This window comes from Archocentrus centrarchus, chromosome 7 (assembly GCF_007364275.1).
Source record: "Archocentrus centrarchus isolate MPI-CPG fArcCen1 chromosome 7, fArcCen1, whole genome shotgun sequence".
Lineage (NCBI taxonomy): Eukaryota > Metazoa > Chordata > Actinopteri > Cichliformes > Cichlidae > Archocentrus > Archocentrus centrarchus.
The window spans coordinates 36,663,940-36,684,159 of record NC_044352.1 but is presented as its reverse complement, the minus strand read 5'-3'; the positions used below and the strand labels follow the sequence as shown (position 1 = coordinate 36,684,159).

General features: G+C 42.5%; 1 protein-coding gene across 1 annotated transcript in view; it reads right to left on the bottom strand.

The window, feature by feature from the left end:
- LOC115783203 (rho guanine nucleotide exchange factor 10-like protein) overlaps positions 1-20,220 on the bottom strand; it is a 39,526-nt gene that overhangs the window by 2,166 nt on the left and 17,140 nt on the right. The window contains exons 11-21 of the mRNA XM_030733922.1: positions 18,677-18,712; positions 18,310-18,452; positions 12,179-12,306; positions 11,966-12,066; positions 11,438-11,559; positions 10,061-10,147; positions 9,193-9,410; positions 7,451-7,608; positions 7,173-7,315; positions 1,420-1,591; positions 479-595 (exon numbers count right to left, since the gene is read on the bottom strand). Of these exons, the coding sequence (XP_030589782.1) occupies positions 479-595; positions 1,420-1,591; positions 7,173-7,315; positions 7,451-7,608; positions 9,193-9,410; positions 10,061-10,147; positions 11,438-11,559; positions 11,966-12,066; positions 12,179-12,306; positions 18,310-18,452; positions 18,677-18,712 (1,425 nt within the window). The remainder of the gene's footprint in view (positions 1-478; positions 596-1,419; positions 1,592-7,172; positions 7,316-7,450; positions 7,609-9,192; positions 9,411-10,060; positions 10,148-11,437; positions 11,560-11,965; positions 12,067-12,178; positions 12,307-18,309; positions 18,453-18,676; positions 18,713-20,220) is intronic.

Below are 20,220 nucleotides of genomic sequence, written 5' to 3'. Positions count from 1 at the left end.
ATCATATCTTAAAGTCCTCAGAGATCCACATTATCTTCCAAATGGCTGACTGAAGGATAGTGCTGTCAGTGTGTCAGCATAGTATTACATAAAAAAGCAGTACATGTAAGACTTTAAGCCCAATCTTCAAGGTGTAAGAAAATCTATTTATCATCCATTTTGAAACTATATAAAAATATATTAGTGGAAGGTTATTTTTGGCCTAAATAAACATAGTTCCTACGGTGTTTAATAGAGCACCTCCTGTTTTTGGGATTCAGTTTTCGGTCTTGGAGTTTAGTTTGTTTTGGTGAGTGACAGAGCTTTCTTCAGGACCGGCATACCACGAGGCCAGGATCTCATTCAACATGCATATACTGTATATTGAAACATATGGACCACCTTCAAGCAATAATGACCACATGCTGTGTGAACGTTCAACTTCGGTCACAAAGAACACGCAGCAGTCAGGAGTGGGAGGGCTGATGCATGCACTGACCTGTGATCTTGGGGATGCCCTCCAGTGTCGGTATAGAGAAAGTGACGATGACACCCTGGCTGGTCCCCACCCACAGCAGACCCTGACAGATCAGCAAGCTGGAGACACAAACCTGACCTGGAAAACAGGCATGTAACCATTACCCTGGCCACCATTACTTTGGTTGTAATGTGACTGTCTGTGATTTACAGCTGCTTAGTCCTGATCCAGGCCACACACTACTATGTACCAAAATCTGAACTTGTAAATGGTAAATGGACTAGTTCTTATATAGCGCTTTTCTACTCAGTCAGAGCACTCAAAGCGCTTATACAACCTGTTTGCATTCACCCATGCACTCCCATTCATACAAGCACTTCCATTTTTATGAAGCTAAGTGCTTTTAATTAACTAACATTCACACACATTCATACTCCGACAGAACGGTCGGAGAGCAACTTGGGGTTAAGTATCTTGCCCAAGGATACATTGGCATGTAGCCGGAGTAGCCAGGATTCGAACCGCTGACCTTCCGATCAGTAGGTGACCTGCTCTACCTACTGAGCTACAGCCACTTGTGCTGAACTCTGTCCCTGAGCAGCTTAGTTAAAATTACAGTCTCATCAGACGGTAGGTAGTCTTAAGGGACAGGTGGACAGGAAGAGATGCTGACCAGGAAAGCTTGCTCATAGCTTAAACTGTAAACTTACAGAATGGGGTTGTTACTTTAAGGCTGTCATATATGTTGTGACTCTGTTGTGTAGCTGCACTGCAGTCAGCTGAGATGCCTTCACTATGCTATTATTCTGAGATACCTAGTTAGAATTTATAATGGCAAAGTGTCTGACTGAACATAGCATTAGAACAGGCAGTGAGTGACAGTGACGTTATAGAAATGCTGAACACAGGTCTGAAAGCAGCACTCCTGCACTCGTATGTCCATCTGTCTTGTTCAGCCTTGCCTGGTGCCAGATGGGTGGTACGGGTGGAGATGTTGACTTCTTGGAGTGGCTGCAAAGTCTCTGTGTGAAACAGGTGAATGGAGGATCCCTTGGTGAAGGCCATCCAAACACCTCCGCCTGAGTGGACCATGTGGCTCACACTGCAGCCTGGGTCAGCGTGGGCTTCAAAGCTCTGCAGCACAGAGACAGAAAGGGTCAGTCTAAACTTTGAGGAAAACACTTTATGGAGAAGAATAATTCAAATAAACAACTAGAATGGCACAAAAATACTGTGCATACCTCACCACACAATGTTCCAATACTGCGCTGCAGTAAATACCACCCAATGTTGTCACACTCGATCATAAATCATTTTCAGCATTCAGGACTTATGGTTGTGTTGCACATTATTCCTTTTAGAGGATGTGAACATCATCCCTATCTCACAACAGTGAAGAACCATTTCACAAAATCCTGGATCCAGATTGTGATCTATGTTTATTTGTTACTGACAGATAATGTTAAGCAATCTTCCACCATCCATGCTAACATAACAGAGAACAGGTTTTTGCATTGATCAGTTTTTTAACACGATGAACTTGCACTGGGTTTGTGCAATGTGCTGCTGGAGTGATGGCTCTGTTGGCTTCAGATAAAGATCACTAACGATTTATCCACTGATTAAATTTACTTATTTTAAATATAAAATGATGGTGTGGTGGTAAGCTCTGCTGCCGCACAGCATGAAGGTCCTAGGTTCAGATCCACCTTGACCAGGACGTACCCTGCCTCCCGCCTTATGAGAGCTGGGATAGGCTCCAGCCCCCCCCCCCACCCCCCCACCCCCCACAACCCTGAACAGGATAAGCCGAAGAGAATGAATGGAAAAAATATATATGTAAAAATGTATGTTTTATTGACACAATAGAGACTTATCTACGACACCATTTTGAGCCATTTTGAGCCAACAGCTTTTTTCCTGAAGGTCATATTCATTCATCTGCAGTTTCACAGACGCAAACAGAAGCAGAGGGGTCACATGCTGAACAAACACACAAGTGCAAACACACCAAAATAACACATTCCTGGTCAGTTTTGTAGCTGTTCCCACAAATATGGAGCTGGAGTGGTCAGTGTGGAGACGGAGGGACAGCCACACTGCATCATGTGGCCTGTCGGCTCCAGAGACGCACTCATCTGTCAGTTAAGCTTGCACACAGTCCTGATGCCGTGATACAGGTCTATCAGAGCAACAGCACTGTGAGGAACTTCAGGTGAAAGCCTGTCACTGCTGGCTGCAGTATCCTGAGAATCCACATTTAGCTGTTAAAGGGAGTTTCTCTTCCCACTGTCACCAGACAGAGTTCCTCTTTACAATATTAGAGCAGCATAAAGAACCCTGTGTAGTGAAATGGTGCTGTATTTAAAAAAGAAATCAAAACAAACTTGATAAATACTAACAAAAGAAAACTATACACTGAGTTGACTTGGAGAAGAAAATTAAATGCTCACTTAACCCAAGTGCTTCAATTTATTTCAGTTAATTCATTTTCAACTTCTGTGAGAAAGTAGGACAGCAGTACTGCACTGTGAGCCAGCAGCAACGACTTTCTGGCACACTGTGATGCATGGCAATTTGATTCCAAACAAACATAATGCAGCATATGAGATTTCCTCACTGCTGCATCATTTCATTATGTGCTAAACAGTTCAACTCTAAGCCACGCAGAACTGAGCGCAGGCACTCAGGTGTCTGTGCTGACTACAGTCGGCCCACTCTCATTAAAGGACGAGTTCAAGATAAGGGATGTTCCTGGTGACTAATTGCTGGTAGCAGTAGCCTTCTTTCCTTGCCTTAGTGTCCACATGCCTGTCCAGAATGTATGAACGCATCGCTCTGTTAGTGACTGGACTTGACCACAGTACATACAACATGCTGGTTTGTGCTGTTGTCTTCCACCAACAGACACATGGAAGTTTGTCTGTTGGTGGAAGTAACAGGTTGGTCATAAGATTTCAGAAACAATAGTTCACAGGTGTTGATCATTACTAAAATAAGAATAATGAGTTTAACCTTTTAGATTGTCTAGTCATGCACAATCCTATATTCCTATCAGTCAGTGTCTATGGATGTGTCTAAGCTGTGACTACAACCACAAAAACAGTGAAGCACACTTCACTGTCGGCAATTCTTAGTAAGCTCATGTCCACTTATTATAGCCATGTACTGTTATAAGTGGAAGTCTCACATATATCTGGAACAAGCAGAAATTAGTAAAAGAATTTTACTTCTTGTAGAGATACAGAGATTAGAAAAACAGATATTGACAGTGAGGGCCTCATGAACATTCAGAAAGGTAAAAAGCCACAAATAAATGATGCAGTAGGTGAAACACATAATATTTCAATGTTGAACTTATCAACAGAAGAGTAGTACACTAGCTAAGCTAAAGGCATCCATCCATCTATCCATTTTCTTCCACTTATCTGGGACCTGTTTGCGGGGACCGCAGCCTAAGCAGAGACCTTTCTCTCCCCAGCCACCTCCTCCAGCTTATCTGGAGGAACACTGAGAGATATAATCTCTCCAGTGTGTCATGGATCTGCCCCAGGGCCTCCTACACCTGACACCTCACCCAAGAGGTCCCAGGAGGCATCCTAGTCAGGCGCCCAAACCACTTCAACTGGCTCCTTTCGATGTGGAGGAGCAGCAGCTCGACTCTGAGCATCTCCCAGGTGACTGCACTCCTCACTCTATCACTAAGGGAGAGGCCATTCTCAGAAGGTGTTTGGTGTATCCTTGGAAACTTGGTGGTGAAATGAGGAAGTACAGGAAAGTATTCAAAGGAAGAGGTTAGCAAAGAAAAAGTGGGATAACCAAAGATATGAAGAAAGTAGACAGGAGTAGTGAGAATCACGGCGTGTGGCAAAGAGAGAGGTGGCAAAAGCAAAGGAAAAGGCTTTTAGTGAGCTGTATGTGAAGCTGGACACTAAAAAGGGAGAAAAGGACTTGAACTGATTGGTATTAATTGTTTATTATTTGGTTTTGTAATTAATTTACTGGTGTTCTACCTTTAAACATTTGATCTTTATTCATTGAGTAAAAAATAATCCCTAACAACAGTTAGATCAAGCTGTAAAGGATGTGCAGCAGGTTAGGCTGATTAAGGATAAAGATGGAAATGTACTAACGAGTGAAGAGAGTGTGCTGAGAAGATGGAAGGAGCACTTTGAGGAGCTGATGAATGAAGGGATGAGAGAGGTGGAAGTATGGAGGACAGTTAGGGAATCAGGAAGTGCAGAGGATTAGTGTGAAGAAAGTGAGCAGAGCTATAAAGAGGATGAAGAGCTGAAAGGTGGTTGGTCCAGATGACATGCCTGTGAGGTATGAAGATGTCTGGGAGAGAGGACAGTGGACTTTCTTTGGCTAGATTATTTAACACAGTCTTGGAGAGTGAGAGGATGCCTGAGGAATGAAGAAGTGTACTGCTACAGATTTCCAAAAACAAGGCTGATGTGCAGAGCTGTAGTAACTACAGAGGGGTAGAGTTGATGAGCCATACCATGAAAATATGGGAAAGAGTTGTTGACTGAGTAGAGAAGTGATGATGAGTGATCAGCGATCATGTTTACTTTGACGGTGACAAAGTAAGATGGAAGGTTGGGATAGTTCAGATGTGCAGAGAAGAGGGTGCTGAACATGGAGCGGCCGGGCAGGAGGAAAAAGAGGAAGATCACAGAGAAGGTTCATGGGTGTAGTGAAGGAGGACATGCAGCTGGTATGAGGAGGATGCTAGGGATAGGGTGTGATGAAGGTAGATGACCTGCTGTGGTGACCCATACAGGGAGCAGCCAGGATGATTTGCAGAAAGGGGTGGTAAAGTAGTTATTAACAGGCTATTTACCACCTGGGTTTTATGTGGCTGTAATTAAACCCCTACTTAAAAAGCCCTTACTTGATTCAACTGTCTGAGCTACAGAGGGATTTCTAACCTTCCTTTTATTTAAAAAATTCAAAAGAGTTGTAAAAATGTTGATCACAACATTTTCAAACATTTTAATATAAAAACTAGAAGACACCAGTAGTATTAAAGAAATTCTGCTGCACTGGTTTAACTTGTATCAACAATCGTCTGTTGGAGTCTGTCGTCCGATAGGCTCCAATATGTGCATGTATATGGACGGAAGCTAGCCACGGAGCTCCACAGGGTTCTCTGCTTGGATCACTGCTTTTTCCTTTTTTTTACATTAAACATGCTTTCCTTTGCCAGTATTATTAGAAAGCACTGCATGCATTTTCATTGCTATGCAAATGATACCCAGCTATATTTATTTATGAAGCCTGATGACATAAGACAGTGAATTAAACTACAGGCATGTCTTAAAGACATGAAGCTGGATGTCCTGTAACTTTTCTTCTACTATACTTACTTTGGATGGCATTAAATTAGCCTCCAGTAACAGTGTGAAGAATTTTGGAGTCATTTTCGATCAGCATATGTCCTTGAATGCACAAGGTCTTGAATAATCAGGCCCCATCTTATCTCAAAGACCTCATAGTCCCATATCACCCCAACAGAGCACTTCGCTCTCAGACTGCTGGCTTACTTGTGGTTCCTAGGATACTTAAGAGTAGAATGGGAGGCAGAGCCTTCAGCTTTCAGGCCCCTCTTCTGTGGAACCAGCTCCCAGCTTGGATTCAGGAGACAGACACCCTCTCTATTTTTAAGATTAGGCTTAAAACTTTCCTTTATGATCAAGCTTATAGTTAGGGCTGGATCAGGTGACAAGAACCGTCTTCTTCATCTTCAGTCCCCATACATTTATACACCCCTACTGAATTTCATGAAACAGTGTCTTCTTTCCCATAGTTTGTGTCCTGTCCTGTCTCCCGCCATCTGAGGGTCCAAAGATCAGTACAGATTTTGGGCCTTGTGTGTTGCACACAGAGATTTCTCCAGATTCTCAGAATCTTTTGATGATATTACGTACTGTAGATCATGAGAGTCAAAGACTTTGCAATTTCATGTTGTGGAACATTATTCTGAAATTGTTCAGCATTTTGTAGACAGTTTTTGCGCGTTGGTGAAGGTCTGCCCATCTTTTCTGTTTTTATACCCAATGACGTTCCTTTTTTCCTTCTTAGCATCACTTACTTTTAACATCTTTTGTTGCCACGTCCCAAGATGAATTTGAGATGACTTGCTGTCATCAAACTCAAAATTAGCTAATATTTTTCCACATTTGCTCATTATATAGTAATAATGAACTAATAAAACACCTCTTTAAACATTTGACATGTTTTCTACATTTCATTGTAAATAAAATATTGCATATTGTTGCTTTCTGGGGATTTTTTTTAGAGTTTACACAGTGCCCCAGCTTCTTAGAGCTGTAATCCAATCCAGGTAATATTTTCCAAAGTAGATTTTACTGTTGATGCTGACTAGTCAAACTCATTTAATCCTTAAATTCTTCTAGAGCTGGTAATCCTTGTTAAGCCTTGATACAGTCCGTCAGTTCACCGTCAGTCTGAAATGAGCCACTTTGTCTTATTTCAGCAGGGAGGGGCTGACATGCTGTCTGAAGCCTGAGGCATCGACTCACAGGAAATACTCATAAATATGCTGACCTCACCATCTGAAAAACCTTGGTCATGTTTAACATGTATCAATAATTTTAACAGCACACATATGTATCACAGAAAACAAGTGACAGTGTCAAAGGTCCATTTTAAACTTCCTCAGCGTGCATGAACAGAGCAGTCACTATACCTGCATGTGGAGGCTGGCTCCCTGTATGACAGTGACTTGGTTTGCACAGCTGGCCCACACAGTGTCTTCAAGTGCCAGTAGACTGTAGACCGGCTTGGAGCCCAGAGACACTAGCCTGCATGAGTCCACATCCCACAGTCTCTCTGATAGGAAGAATTAGTTGTTGGTTTAGCACCTAGTATGAGCTGTGCTTAGCCTGCTGCTACCACAGTGCCTGAGCTCATCAGTCTGACATGCAAACTGGCATCATGTGAGCGCGGCGTCCCGTGACGACTCACCTCCAGTGTTTCTCTGGTACACAGCCACTTTGCCATTGGCCAGTCCAGCAAAGAGGAAAGACAGTGAGTGTTTGAGGCAGAGCACCGGGCAGCTGTCAGGGTTTACCAAGGTCAGCAGGCACTCAACAGCTGTGTCCACGCTGCTGTGAACATGGATGCTGGGAAGACAAGGAGACCCATTACACTGAAAGGTCAGATACTACACGTAGTGTTACCCTCACACACATATTCAGCAAGTGTATCCTTAAAGTCATCCTCTTTCTGAACTGTTCCTTTACGAGTGCCTAAACTGGAGACATTAATGGAACATCTATAAATTACTGTTGTAATAAAATAACCTGGGTTGTCCTCTGAACAGACTCTGCATTAGTGTTTCAAAGTACAATCACGAGACACATTCGCAACATGATTGTGGGGAAGTTAACAAATCTGAATGCTTTTTAAGCTGGAAAGTTCATGTATGTCATATAAGTTTTTTGGTTGCACAGATGACATTTAGCCTTATGAAAATTATGTGTAAGTAAAAGTTTATTAAAGACCGGTGCAGTGGAAATCCCAAAGTAGAATCTGCTCAGAATAATATGCTGGTAATCGATTTGTTTTGATAACATCTTTTATGTGCATTCAAATAACATGAGAGGAAAAAATGTTTTTCTACCATAAACTCTTTTTTTGGCAGTTCATGCCTTGCAGCAGTTACTGCAACATTTCAACCAAAGAATAGGTTTAGGCATCCTTTTTCTGGAAAAAAAATAATAACGGCATAATCATAAACCTTAGCAAATCACGTGACTATTTTATTTATTTATTTATATATTTTTATTTTTATTTAGTATAGTCCTTGGGGTTACAGATCTTGTACAGCACTTTGGTCAACGTCGTTGTTTTAAATGTGCTTTATAAATAAACTTGACTTGACTTGACTGAGCAGCTGTAAATGGAAACTCCTACAAAACCATGTCAGCTTCAAAAAGAACTGTGGTGAAGCCATTTTTTCTCTAACCTTTCACTGTTTTTATTCTAACAGCAGTGAAAAAAAGACCTTAAAACTGCTCCATGAAGTGAAAGAAGCTGCTCCGTGTTTTGGGAATTTTCCTTCTTTTTCCTAAAGGTCTTTACATACTGAGCACGTTGTGTTTTTGTGAATATTTCATTCTTAAAAAACACACTGTGAACAGAATGAAGTTGACATGAACTGATGATGAGCTGGTCCTGGTGTTCGAACTCTCATGAGAAAGCAGCAGCGGGGAGAATTTCACGGCTTGGAGTTGAAGATTTCATACATATTTCAGGATATCAGGGGGCAGTTTTAAACAGAATTATTTTACTGTTCCCACATCACTGTGTATACACTCTATATCAGTATATCAGTGTGCGTTTTGAGCTATGAGCTCACATGTTGCCAAATGCAGCGCTCCGATTGGTCGGATCTGTTTGTTCACTTGTGAAAGTCAGAAAAATCAAACTTGATCCGAAAAAATAAATGCCACAAATTCATCCTGTGAAATGATGCGGTTGGCGTGAACGGCTGCATTAAGAGCAGGCGAGTCTGAAAATGCACAAAACATTCACACAAATTTTATGCATCTGGTGTGTAACGACCTTAAGGGTGAGATGGATATCACGCTCACTGTCACAAAAATACATGAAGCAGACTTCTGCCCAGAACTCAGAACTACGTCCACCCACAGCTGTAAAGCTGAATAATAATGTGTTGTGTTGTTCTGGTAGAAAGAACTGACCTGCCGTCCTGCGAGCCAACACAAATGATGTTTCCCATCTTGGCTGCCCTCTGGACCATCTCAGTCTCCTCCTCTGTACTGGGGCTTGGCACCTTCACATACTCCAGGCAGAGGACTGGGGCTCTCAGTGGGAGGGTCTTGACCAAGCGGGGGCTGGCTCGGTTTAGGGAGAAGATTTCCACTTGGCCATGGCTGGAGTTGCCACCTCCACCGGCAACCTGAACACCACGATGGAAAAAAGGTGACTTAGCTCATCGCAGGAACTTAAACAGCAGACAGATCCAGCTCCCATTTGTGTAACTTAACATGGTATTTTTAAAAAAGCAGAATTTTGCCTTGGAAGTGTAGAACACCAATGACAGCATGTCTCAAAAACAGATGCAAACAGCCAGGGTTTCATACATAAGCTTAATTTAACAGCAGTAACACATTAGTAGCTGTGTGAGAATGTTGGCAATTGATGTAGTGGAGTCATGTGAAGATACGTAATATCACTTGAGTTAATAACTTATTTTGCTGTAATTGCAATAAAATGTCCTTCCTGGTAGCGTGTGTTTGTTTAGGTTTAACAGCTGATTGCACACTCGGATGGATTCACTGAGTCTTTCTCTCCTGACCTACTGCAGTCAGTTTGTCTCTAAATGCTAAACAGACTGGTTCTTATTGAGCACTTTTCTGCTCTACATGAGCACTCAAAGCACTCCATGCAACATGCTGGGATAGTCTCCAGCCCCCCCTTGAAGAAGCAATTAAGGAGATGGATGGAGGGACTGCCGTAGTTAGACAAAATATATTGCATTCTAATATACAGGTGAATACTGAATAAATAACATGTTTTCTGAAGAGCAGAAGCTCTAACTGTACTCACCCAAAGGTAACCTTGTGGTAAGGATGTGCTGGCAGTACAGAAACCAAGCAGGCTGGACTGAGACGGGCTGTGAAGAGCTGCCTGCAGCTAGGCAAACATAACGTACATGTTTGATTTACTGCTGACAGATCAAACAGTCACCTCACTGGAAACAGTGTGGCTGCAAGCACAATGCTACAAACAAATTCAATGCAATTTATAAAGCACCAAATCACAGTCACCTAAGAGCACTTTATACTGTGGGTAAAGACCCTGCAATTATACAGAGAAAACCCAACAGTCATACACGACCCCCTATGAGCAAGGAGAAAGTCCCTTTTAACAGGAGGGGCCAAAATAAATGAATATTGTAATTCATCTCTAAACATCTAACTGCATGAATACAACAGAACAGAACAAAAACTGATCTGAATAAAGACATACAGCGGGGGAAATAATTATTTGACCCCCTGCTGAATTTATATTTGCTCACTTCCCAGAAATGAACAGTCTCTGATTTTTTTATGGTGGTTTAATTTTATACAGTGGGGGATTATTTTCCCCACTGTGTAACAATAAGTAATATATAACAATATAAGCAAAAAAGAAAAAACAAACAAACCAAATATTTCATCAATAAAAAGGAAAAATTCAACTTGCTTCACTTTAATTTTTATGGTGCCAATTCATAACAACAGGCGCCTCAAAGTGACAAAATGTACACACAATAATGTGTTAATAAACGAACATATATATTTGTACCGTATTTCAATCTAGTACTGTTTTTACTTAGTGAATTCTGTATTTATTTTATTATTACGTGTACTAAATGATTCTTATCATGTAATATTTAATATAGAACATGCATACATCCCACAGCATCACACAGAGGCTGCAGCACTGCCAAAGCACAGACAATAATCTGCTCCTGGGAGAGGCAGAGGAAATTCAAATGGATTTCTGATGGCCTCAGTTTCATCATCTTCAAATGCTTTTTCATGGTTGGTTTTCCCAAAATCCACCATGGGGGGGTGGGGTGGGGGGGGTGGGGGGGGGGTGTCTGATGAAATGTTACAACCCCCCCTTCCTTCTGTTCAGCCTCACACAGATATGAGCTCTTTACATGAATCTTTGGCTAAGGCTCGGTGTAGGATAGAGCACTGGGTGACAATTTAAAGGAAAACATTGAAGCCTATGAAACCTGGCAACAAATCTACACAAAGTTTTTCTTCCAGCTCTTTCAGGGTGAATGTGCTTCTATCCACAGAGCATATAATTCATCATGATGAGGATACACTTACACCACATCTTTCAGCTGCTCGCTGATCTGATAGCACCGGCCTGTGAAATGATGTTTTAAACAACTGTATTTACAACCAGCAACAGTTCTCCCCTCACCTTCAGTGTGTGTGTCCTGGAGGAGAAAGCAGAAAGCCTGCAGGTGAGCAGCGGGCCACTAAACACAGCCTTCGTCTTCCCATCTTCTTCAGCACATTCCCATCCCGATGTGTTCTCCTTTCCTAACCAAACAACACACACGCACACACACATGCACACACATTAATACAAACTTTGTTGTGTGTAGTACCTGTACTTATGCCTTATTAAAAAGATCAAAAAGCTGCAAACACCCAGAAAGTAAAGTTGAAGATAAATATTCACTGGAAGAACAAAAGGTTTTGAACTTGTGATTAAAACAAAATGGAAAATAGAAAGTAGCCTGATCATTCATCGGTCATGTCAAACACATGGCTCAGCATATATAAGATTCATGTTTCATTTTTGCCAAATTTGCCTTCATGCTTCTGAACCCCAGAGTCTGAGTGACTGATTCATGTGCTCAGGTAGAGTAACACCTTTCTACGCTGATTGCTTCATTAGGAAAGTACCAGTCTGTTTACACACTGCACACAGAGCTGAGCTTACTCTGAGCTATCTTGGCGAGATGAAGCCGGTTCACCCAGGAGATCTTACTGAAGGGACTGGGAGTGTTGAAGACCACCATGATGCTCACTGGACGACCAGACCTGAGAGGTATAGAAGACATAAGCACACTGTCACACATCTCTGTCTCACTACAGCAGAACCTCACTGCATCTGCTCCCAGCCTGCTATGGATATGGCCCTCTGGACACTTACCTGTCAGGTTTGCCTGGAACAGACAGGCGTAAGCGACACTTGTTGGCATTCTGGATCTCCTCCTCCTTCAGACGAATGAGCCTGTGCAGAGCCAGACACCAGTCCTGAGACACTGTGGTATTCAGATTCTGGCAGGGAGAAGAAAAAGGATGGACCTCACTCTGCTTTTTTCTTTACTCAAGAAATAGACATCGAGTTTCAGTCAATAATGAGCTTTACAAAGCTTTACATTACACAGCTGCACACCTTTAACTGTGACTGCAGGGAATAATGCTGTCAGCCGCCCTCAGTTCAGGTCTCAGTAGAGATTAACACATGAGCCTCAGTGACTTTATTGACCATATCAATTCAAATCAAAGGGCTGAGTAAGAACCAGGAATGAGAAATGCTGAAATCATAAGAAATATAACCCACTGAGAATACTTCCTGCGATTAACTCGTCCAAAATGTTTAGTAGATGCGTTTATGGCACAATTGAAAAGCTGCCCGCCCGCCTGGTGGGGGTGACAAACATACGGTAAAATATCACTAATATTCCCCAGTCATAGTTTATTACATAGATAACTTTTAGAAACCTTTCTATCACTCCATAAAAACAATAATACTACCAGAACAAATAAGAATGTATTTTATAAACCAGGCTTGTGAAGAACCTGCACGAACCTGCAAGTGGACACTGTGCAGTAAAATAAACACCTGAATGTATATTTGGACATTTTCCTTCCACTAGTCTGAAGAAAAGACGTATATGAAAGCCAGAGGTCTCAGAGTTCTTCATACTCCTTTATCCTGCTGCTCTCTTTAGAGGTGGCCTCCACATCACCCCATCCCTAACTTCCTCCTCTGTCACACCAGCCCTCTGCATGTCCTTCACTACATCCACAAACCTTCTCTGTGGGCTTCCCCTTTTCCTGCAGGTTGGTACCTCTAGCTCCACTTCCTGTCTTTTTGTTAGTTTCTTAGTGTTTGTTAGTTGCTGTTACCCTTCTGTCATATGTCACCCCGACACTCGTCTCCACCCACTCTGCCCCACCTGCACTCTGCACTGTCCATTGCTTTGGATTATTGACCCCAGGTATTTAAACTCGTCCACCTTCACTGCCTCTGCTCCCTGCATGTTCACAGTTACACCTGCACAGACAGCACTGTGAGAAAGCACCCCCCAGAATTCATGGTTCCATCGATCATGGAAAGTTGTCCAGGTCCCACAGCAGCAAAGCAGGCCCAGATCATCACACTACCACCGCCATGCTTGACTGTCGGTGTGATGTTCTGTGACATGCTGTGTGAGTTTTATGCCAGATATCACCAGACACAAAATAGTCCACAGAATATTTTCCCAGAAGTCTCAGGGAGCATCAAGATGGCAAAAGTGACACACATCTTTGTGTCCTTGTTGGTTTTCTTCTCCCGTGGGGGCCATTCTTGCCCAGTCGCTCTTTCTTATTGTTCGATCATGAACTCTGACCTTAACTGAGCCAAGTGAGGCCTGCAGTTCTTTAGATGTTGTTCTGGATACTTCTGTGACCTCCTGGATGAGTCATCGATGCTCTTGGAGTCATTTTGGTAGGCCAGACACTATTAATTTGTGGATTATCACTATGGATAATCTATGGATCCACAAATACACAAATCCACACTATGGATTTGTGTAACATCCATTATCCACAAATGAATAATGGCTCTCACCATGGTGTGTTAGAGTCCCAAAGCCTTAGAAATGACTCAAGCCTGGGGTGGCTCTGGCTCAGAAGGTAGAGCAGGTCTTCTACTAATTGGAAGGTTGGTGGTTTGATTCCTGGCTGCTTCAGTCTGCATGCCAAAGTATCCTTGGACAGGATACTGAACCCCGAGTTGCTCCCGATGTGTTCATCGGAGTGTGAATGTTAGAAAGCACTTAGATACAGAAACAAGTGCTTGTATGAGTGTGTGTGTAAACGTGTTGCATAAAGCGCCAAAGTAGAAAAGTGCTATATAAGAATCAGTCCATTTACTATAACCCTTTAAAGACTGGTTCACTTTGTCAGACAGCTTCTATTTATTGATTCAGCAGGTCTGGCAGTGATCAGGGTGGACGGGGCAGCGAGACTGAACTCAGCTTTCCAAAATAAAATGTGGTTAATCACAGTTCATTCACAATTGAACTCTTACTGCAATGTTGTGTGTGACCATCACAGACCATCACGGAGAGTCCTAGCCTCCTCTGTAAACCTCTCCATTGCCATTACAAACTCACCTTGAACCCATCTGTCACTCCTACTGCAATCCTCACTGCTGTCCCTCTGTCCTCAGACACATCCTGCTCCCTCACATCCTTCTCTGCCACTCGTGCCTTACTCATGCAGTCCCACAGTTCCTCTCTCAGCAGCCTATCATCTGCTTTCTCTGGATCCACAAAGACACAGTGAAGCTCCTTCTGACCTTCTCCATCAGCCCTCTCAAAGCCAACATCACATCTGTTGTGCTCTCTGTCAGCATGAAACTATACTGCTGATCATCACCTCTCCTCATAACCTAGCTTCAACAAGTCTTTCCCACAGCTTCACGAAGTGGCTTATCAGCTTTATCCCTCTGTAGTTACCACAGCACATCAGCCTTGTTCCTCTCACTCTCCAAGATCACGCCTCTATGCCTGTATTGGCTCACCTGAAAGGACAGTTTGGATTTACCACAACATGAGTCTTTTTCATTGTTTTGGAGTGATAAGATCCCCACTGGAACCCACAAGTGGATGCTGGTGTGGTGGAGTCATTGAAACAGTAATAGTGTGTTCCAGAAGAAGTTGGAATTTCTGAGTTCTCAGTTGGAAGTTTTTTTGGAATGCCACTTCAGCTCAGGTTTCCCCACCAATCCCAAATTAACAATCCAAGATGGCAGCAGTGAACGTAAACAGTGGTAAAACTGTGAACTCTGTGCTGCCACTGCTGTGTATTTGCGACTCACTAAATAAGCCATACGCAGAGCACTTATCATGCTTTGTCCATGAACGTGCTGCAGCACTGTCGCCATGAACCAAAACAAATCCTGGGATCTTATCACTCCAAAACAATGAAAAAAGACTGTGTTCCAGTAGTAAAGCCAGAAAGACTTTACTACTGGAACACACTAACTCAGGAATGACAACTTCTGAGGTGTCTGGAATGCGTCATAGACATGAATGCAGGACAGCAGCAGCACTCACACTGAGGGCTTAGCTTAGAGTAAACTGCCAGACTGGGAGGATGTGGCATGTTGCAGCTGTCTGCCTTCAGCTTATAGTGATAGATTTATACGTAAGTGGATGGATGCTTAAAAATAACAATAATTCATCAAGAGGAGAAAAAAGAAGAAATATAAAAGGAAATTAAAGCCGCAAGCGGCACTGATCGGGCCCTCGCACCAGGGCGCGCATCGAGCCATGCTGCACTCGGAGGTTGCCAGGGTCGGGAGCGTCACGGGCTCACCTGGATGTTGTCAGCCCAGTGTGCTACTCGGATGTTGTGTTTGTTCGGCCACTGAACGTCTCCCGCACCCACTAGGTGGTGTTGGCAAGTGCCCACTACTTAAAGTGTCATGATGCTGTATGTAATGCCTGCACCAAGAATGAAAATGTAATGCTCATGGGATGATGATTATCAGTCTACTGCTGATTTCCTGTCCCCACTAGGTGGTGTTATGAGTGTGATGCAAAGCTGGTAGATAGGTGTGTCCAGACACACTCACACTCTCATGAAGCATATGAAGTTTGGGACAGATTGGACAACGTATATTTGAGATGTGATGATTTGGTGTCCTGTGTTATATGATTGAAATCCCAAAATCAAAGTGTTGCTATGGCAACACCATTTGATATAGTATAAAACCTTGGATAACTTTTGATGGGCTCCTTGTCTAGATGATCTGGAGTGATTGTGAATCGGCTTGCCACAGGGTGCATTGTTGTATGAAAACTCACAATTTTCATACCAAATCATCACCAATGTCTGATGCTTATTCAGACAACTTTCGAGGTGGATTGAGTTGAACTGGGAGGAGTAGTACATCAAAGTATGAGACATGGTATTTCATGATATTTCAAGGTCCCACTAGCTGGTGCTCTAATGTTTAGGGACTTTATGCATATCAATGTGTTCAGGACAGGAGGCTTATCAAACCACTGAAGTTTGGTGCAGACTGGGCAAGATTTTGCAGATTTTGAGTTACAGACATTTTTTCTTCATGGCGAAACATCAAAATTCCCGCCAGGGTCACGCTCTTTGGTGAAAACTCACAGTTTTGAAAACAATGTAAGACCAACTGCTTAAGGCTTTCCAGGCAAAATTTGAGATGGTTCTGCTCAACCACCTTGGAGCTGTACCTCAAAGTGTAAAACATGACAATTCCTGTTTCCACTACGTAGCGCTGCGACTGTCATTAAATATTGTCATATGTATGTGTTTAGGGGCGGACCATCATCCTACTGAAGAAGTTTGATCCAGATTGGATAATGTACCGTATTTTTCAGACCATAAGGCGCACCGGGTTATAAGGCGCACGATAAAACATATGTAGAGCGAAACAAAAGCGTCGAACTTTATTCATCTCATTCACAATAACTCAGAATATTGTTCAGTTGTATCAAATACAGAGAATACCCTCACATTTTAAATCATTCATCTTCCACAAATCCATCAAATACCTCATCTTCAGTGTCTGAGTTCAACACTTGGGCGACTTCGGCATCAAGCATGCCGGGTTCCCTCTCCTCATTATCAGAGTCAGTCTCATTGTTGTTACTGTTTTGTTTTGGTTGCGGTACACAGCAACCATTTAATTGTTAATAAAAGGGCAACTTTTTCTGGCAATCTGTCGCCATCTTCTTCAACGTCTTAACAGACGCTACAATATATTCTTTATTAATGAGGGTAAGAACAATTTCTTCATTTTATATATAAGCCCTTCATAAATCCTGTGCACCTGTCTATTTACTGATATAAGCAAAGAAAACATTTTTTTTTTAAAAAAAAGGAAATCCCTTTTTGACTCAACACAGGAAACCTGAAAACTCCACTGTCACCGTGTTTTGTGTACATACAGCGCTCGTACTGCATCCCGTCATATCCTGTGGTATCGCCCAGACCTCTCTTTGAACCGAGGGGGACAGCACACACACCCCAGGACCTCGATTCGTCCTTCAGCAACTTCTAGTTGCTTTTGAGACAGCCCACAGCGAGTTTTGTTGCACAAAAGTTGGCAACAGCGCCGGCCGCTGATCGCTAGATTACACACAAATATCCGGGGCAGCATAGATGAAAATGGGCCGGAACATGTAGAATAAAATTCATCATCGTTTTCTGCGGTTTACTGCGTACGGTTTTCATTTGTGGAAAGCGGCTTTGGCTGCTTTCCACACCTGCTGCGCTGCACTCGCAGCTTGTTCCTGTCTAATATCGTCAGTAGAGTCATTTTGTGAATCGATGATGGCCTATTTTACAGAATTCAGTGAGGCCTTTGAAATGATCTGCCAGACCCGAGGAAATATGGCTGCAGACCATGCAATGGTGCAGTGGTGTGGATTCCTCGGCCATCGGCGGTCAGACGGCAGCGTGCAACTATTTGAAAAGCGTAAGCTGGGTGTTACCCCCCTCCCCCCTGTTCTACGCTTTGTACGCTCTGGAAAATGTCGACATTTATTAAACGTCCCTTATCAAAATATGTAAATTTTCACCAGATTTGACATGTGTGCAAAATTTCATGAGTTTTTGAGCCCTCAAAAAAGCAATTCATTTGCCTAAATGTCCAAAGCAATTACAATAGGGCCTTCACACAGTTTGTGCTCGGGCACAAGAACAATTTACTAAAACAAATGCTCACATTTGCTAAAGATGATGTGATTTGACATAATGTGACAGTGTATAGAAAAATTAAGAACATATTTGCACTCTTGGGAGCTGGCAGAGCTGTTTCAGAGAGATTTCAGAAGAAACACACTGAGAAAACACGTAATCTTGTGCAAGATGTCAGATTCTGAATTTTTAACAGAAAGGTGGTGGAAAACCAGACAGCTTCTTTTATATCATTGCATAACAAATAAATAAGTCTCACATGCTGTCAGAATGCTGATAGGAGCACAAACCTGCTGTGTAAAGCAAACTGAAGGCAAACATTGCTACCTGGTAGACTCCGTGGAGCGTCCCCACCAACAGTGAGACCTCTTCCACCACAGCCAGGTCATGCTGCAGCTCCTCCAACTCCTGGTACAATCTTGGAGGGCCAAGGAACACTTTACCTGAAACACACAGGCAGCCATGTTTAGCTTCTAAGCTAATCTTAGAAAAGGCAAAGAAAAAATGCAGTCAAAGTGACTGAACTGTTACCAGTTTGGACACACTCTGGTTAATCCACCTGAACACAGATTAGTCTAAGGACAAGAATTTCCTGGCTTTCTCCGGTTCATCCATTCTGCTCTCTGGAGCGCAGATTCTTCTGAAACAATCATCCATTCTTTAGTATGTTCAAAGACAGCTTCAGCATCTGAACACGAAAGCTGACGGGTCTGTGACTCCTGGCTGAACTCTTTCCCTTATCAATGTAAATATTATATAGTGAACATTTCAGAGCAATTAGTTTCTGTTTATCATTTTCAGTGATAGATTATTACAAACACTATCTATTTAACAATTTCCTTTTGTTGACTAGTCCTCCCTAATTTTACTATTAGGTATGGAAATTTGACAAATAATCCCATTTATCCCTGCAAGTTGTAACATTTTATTATCTCATTACTCCACCGAGGAGGTTATGTTTTCGGTCGCCTTGGTTTGTTTGTCTGTTCGTCTGTCTGTCTGTTTGTTTGTCAGCAGGATTACTCCAAAAGTTATGAACGGATTTCGATGAAATTTTGTGGAGTGGTTGGAAATGACAAGAGGAAGAAGTGATTAAATTTTGGCGGTGATCCGGATCACGATCTGGATCCAGGAATTTTTTTAAGGATTCTTCACCGGGAAAGATGAAAGATTATTTCACAATATTTACATACACGTATTACAGCGTCAGTGACCCTATGGCCTTGGCGGAGGTTTGTGCTCTCTGAGTGCTTCTAGTTTATAATTGTTATAGTTTCCTGACAGAATGGTTCCTACCTCAGAAGGCCTGAATTTAATTTCCAGTAAGCTTTATTCCTTAGGTGTCCATACATTCATAGGTTTGAAGATAAGTTTAATGAAGCCGTGGCCTGTTAAAGGTGCCATTAGAGTTAGCCTGCAGACCAGAGCTTCTGATCCAAATGAATAGTCTAATCTGGTGTAAACCAGGTGAAGACTTGAGGCATCAGGGTTATGGAGCACCATGCATCTCTCAAATGAAACACATAGAAACAAGTGCTTGTATGAATGGGGTGAATAAAGACATGTTGTATAAAGCGCTCTATAAGAACCATCTATTTAAACAGGGTCAAACTGAACATTTCTGCTAAAACATCAGCTGTGAGCACCGATGTAGCCGAGCTCCCTGCCGCTCTGGATCGTTCCATCTTTGCCCCGGCAGCTGCACTCGCCTCTGTGTCCCTGTTTTATATTACATCAGCTCCATTCATCTCCACAAGTTTTGTAATATTAGTTATCATGATGTTATCAATCTTCACAGTTAACTTTTCTACAGCCTGGACCAGGGATTTGGAATATCCTTCGGCTCTTGAGGGTTTTTTACCTTCGCGGGTGGGGTCATTAATTTTGTTACAGGAGATTTTTCCTCTTACTGTTTAGTCGTGGTCACTCATGTTTGCTTGGTTGCAGACTAGCCACGGATTAAAGTAACTGACCACCTCTGTGGTGTTATGATCCATGATTGTGCACCATGTTGTTCCACTCCTCTACACCCGACAGACACACAGTTCTGAGTGTTCGTGTGAGAATCCTGTACTAAAATCCATACTGTATCATTACTATAAGCACCAAGCTTTTTGTAAATAGAAAATTGTGAATATTTATACAGTGCATACACTGAGCAGTGTGGCAGTGAGAAGCCCTGTGAGTTGTTAGGAGCGTAGAACTGTCTTTTGTTTACCTGTTTACCTGTCACATCTG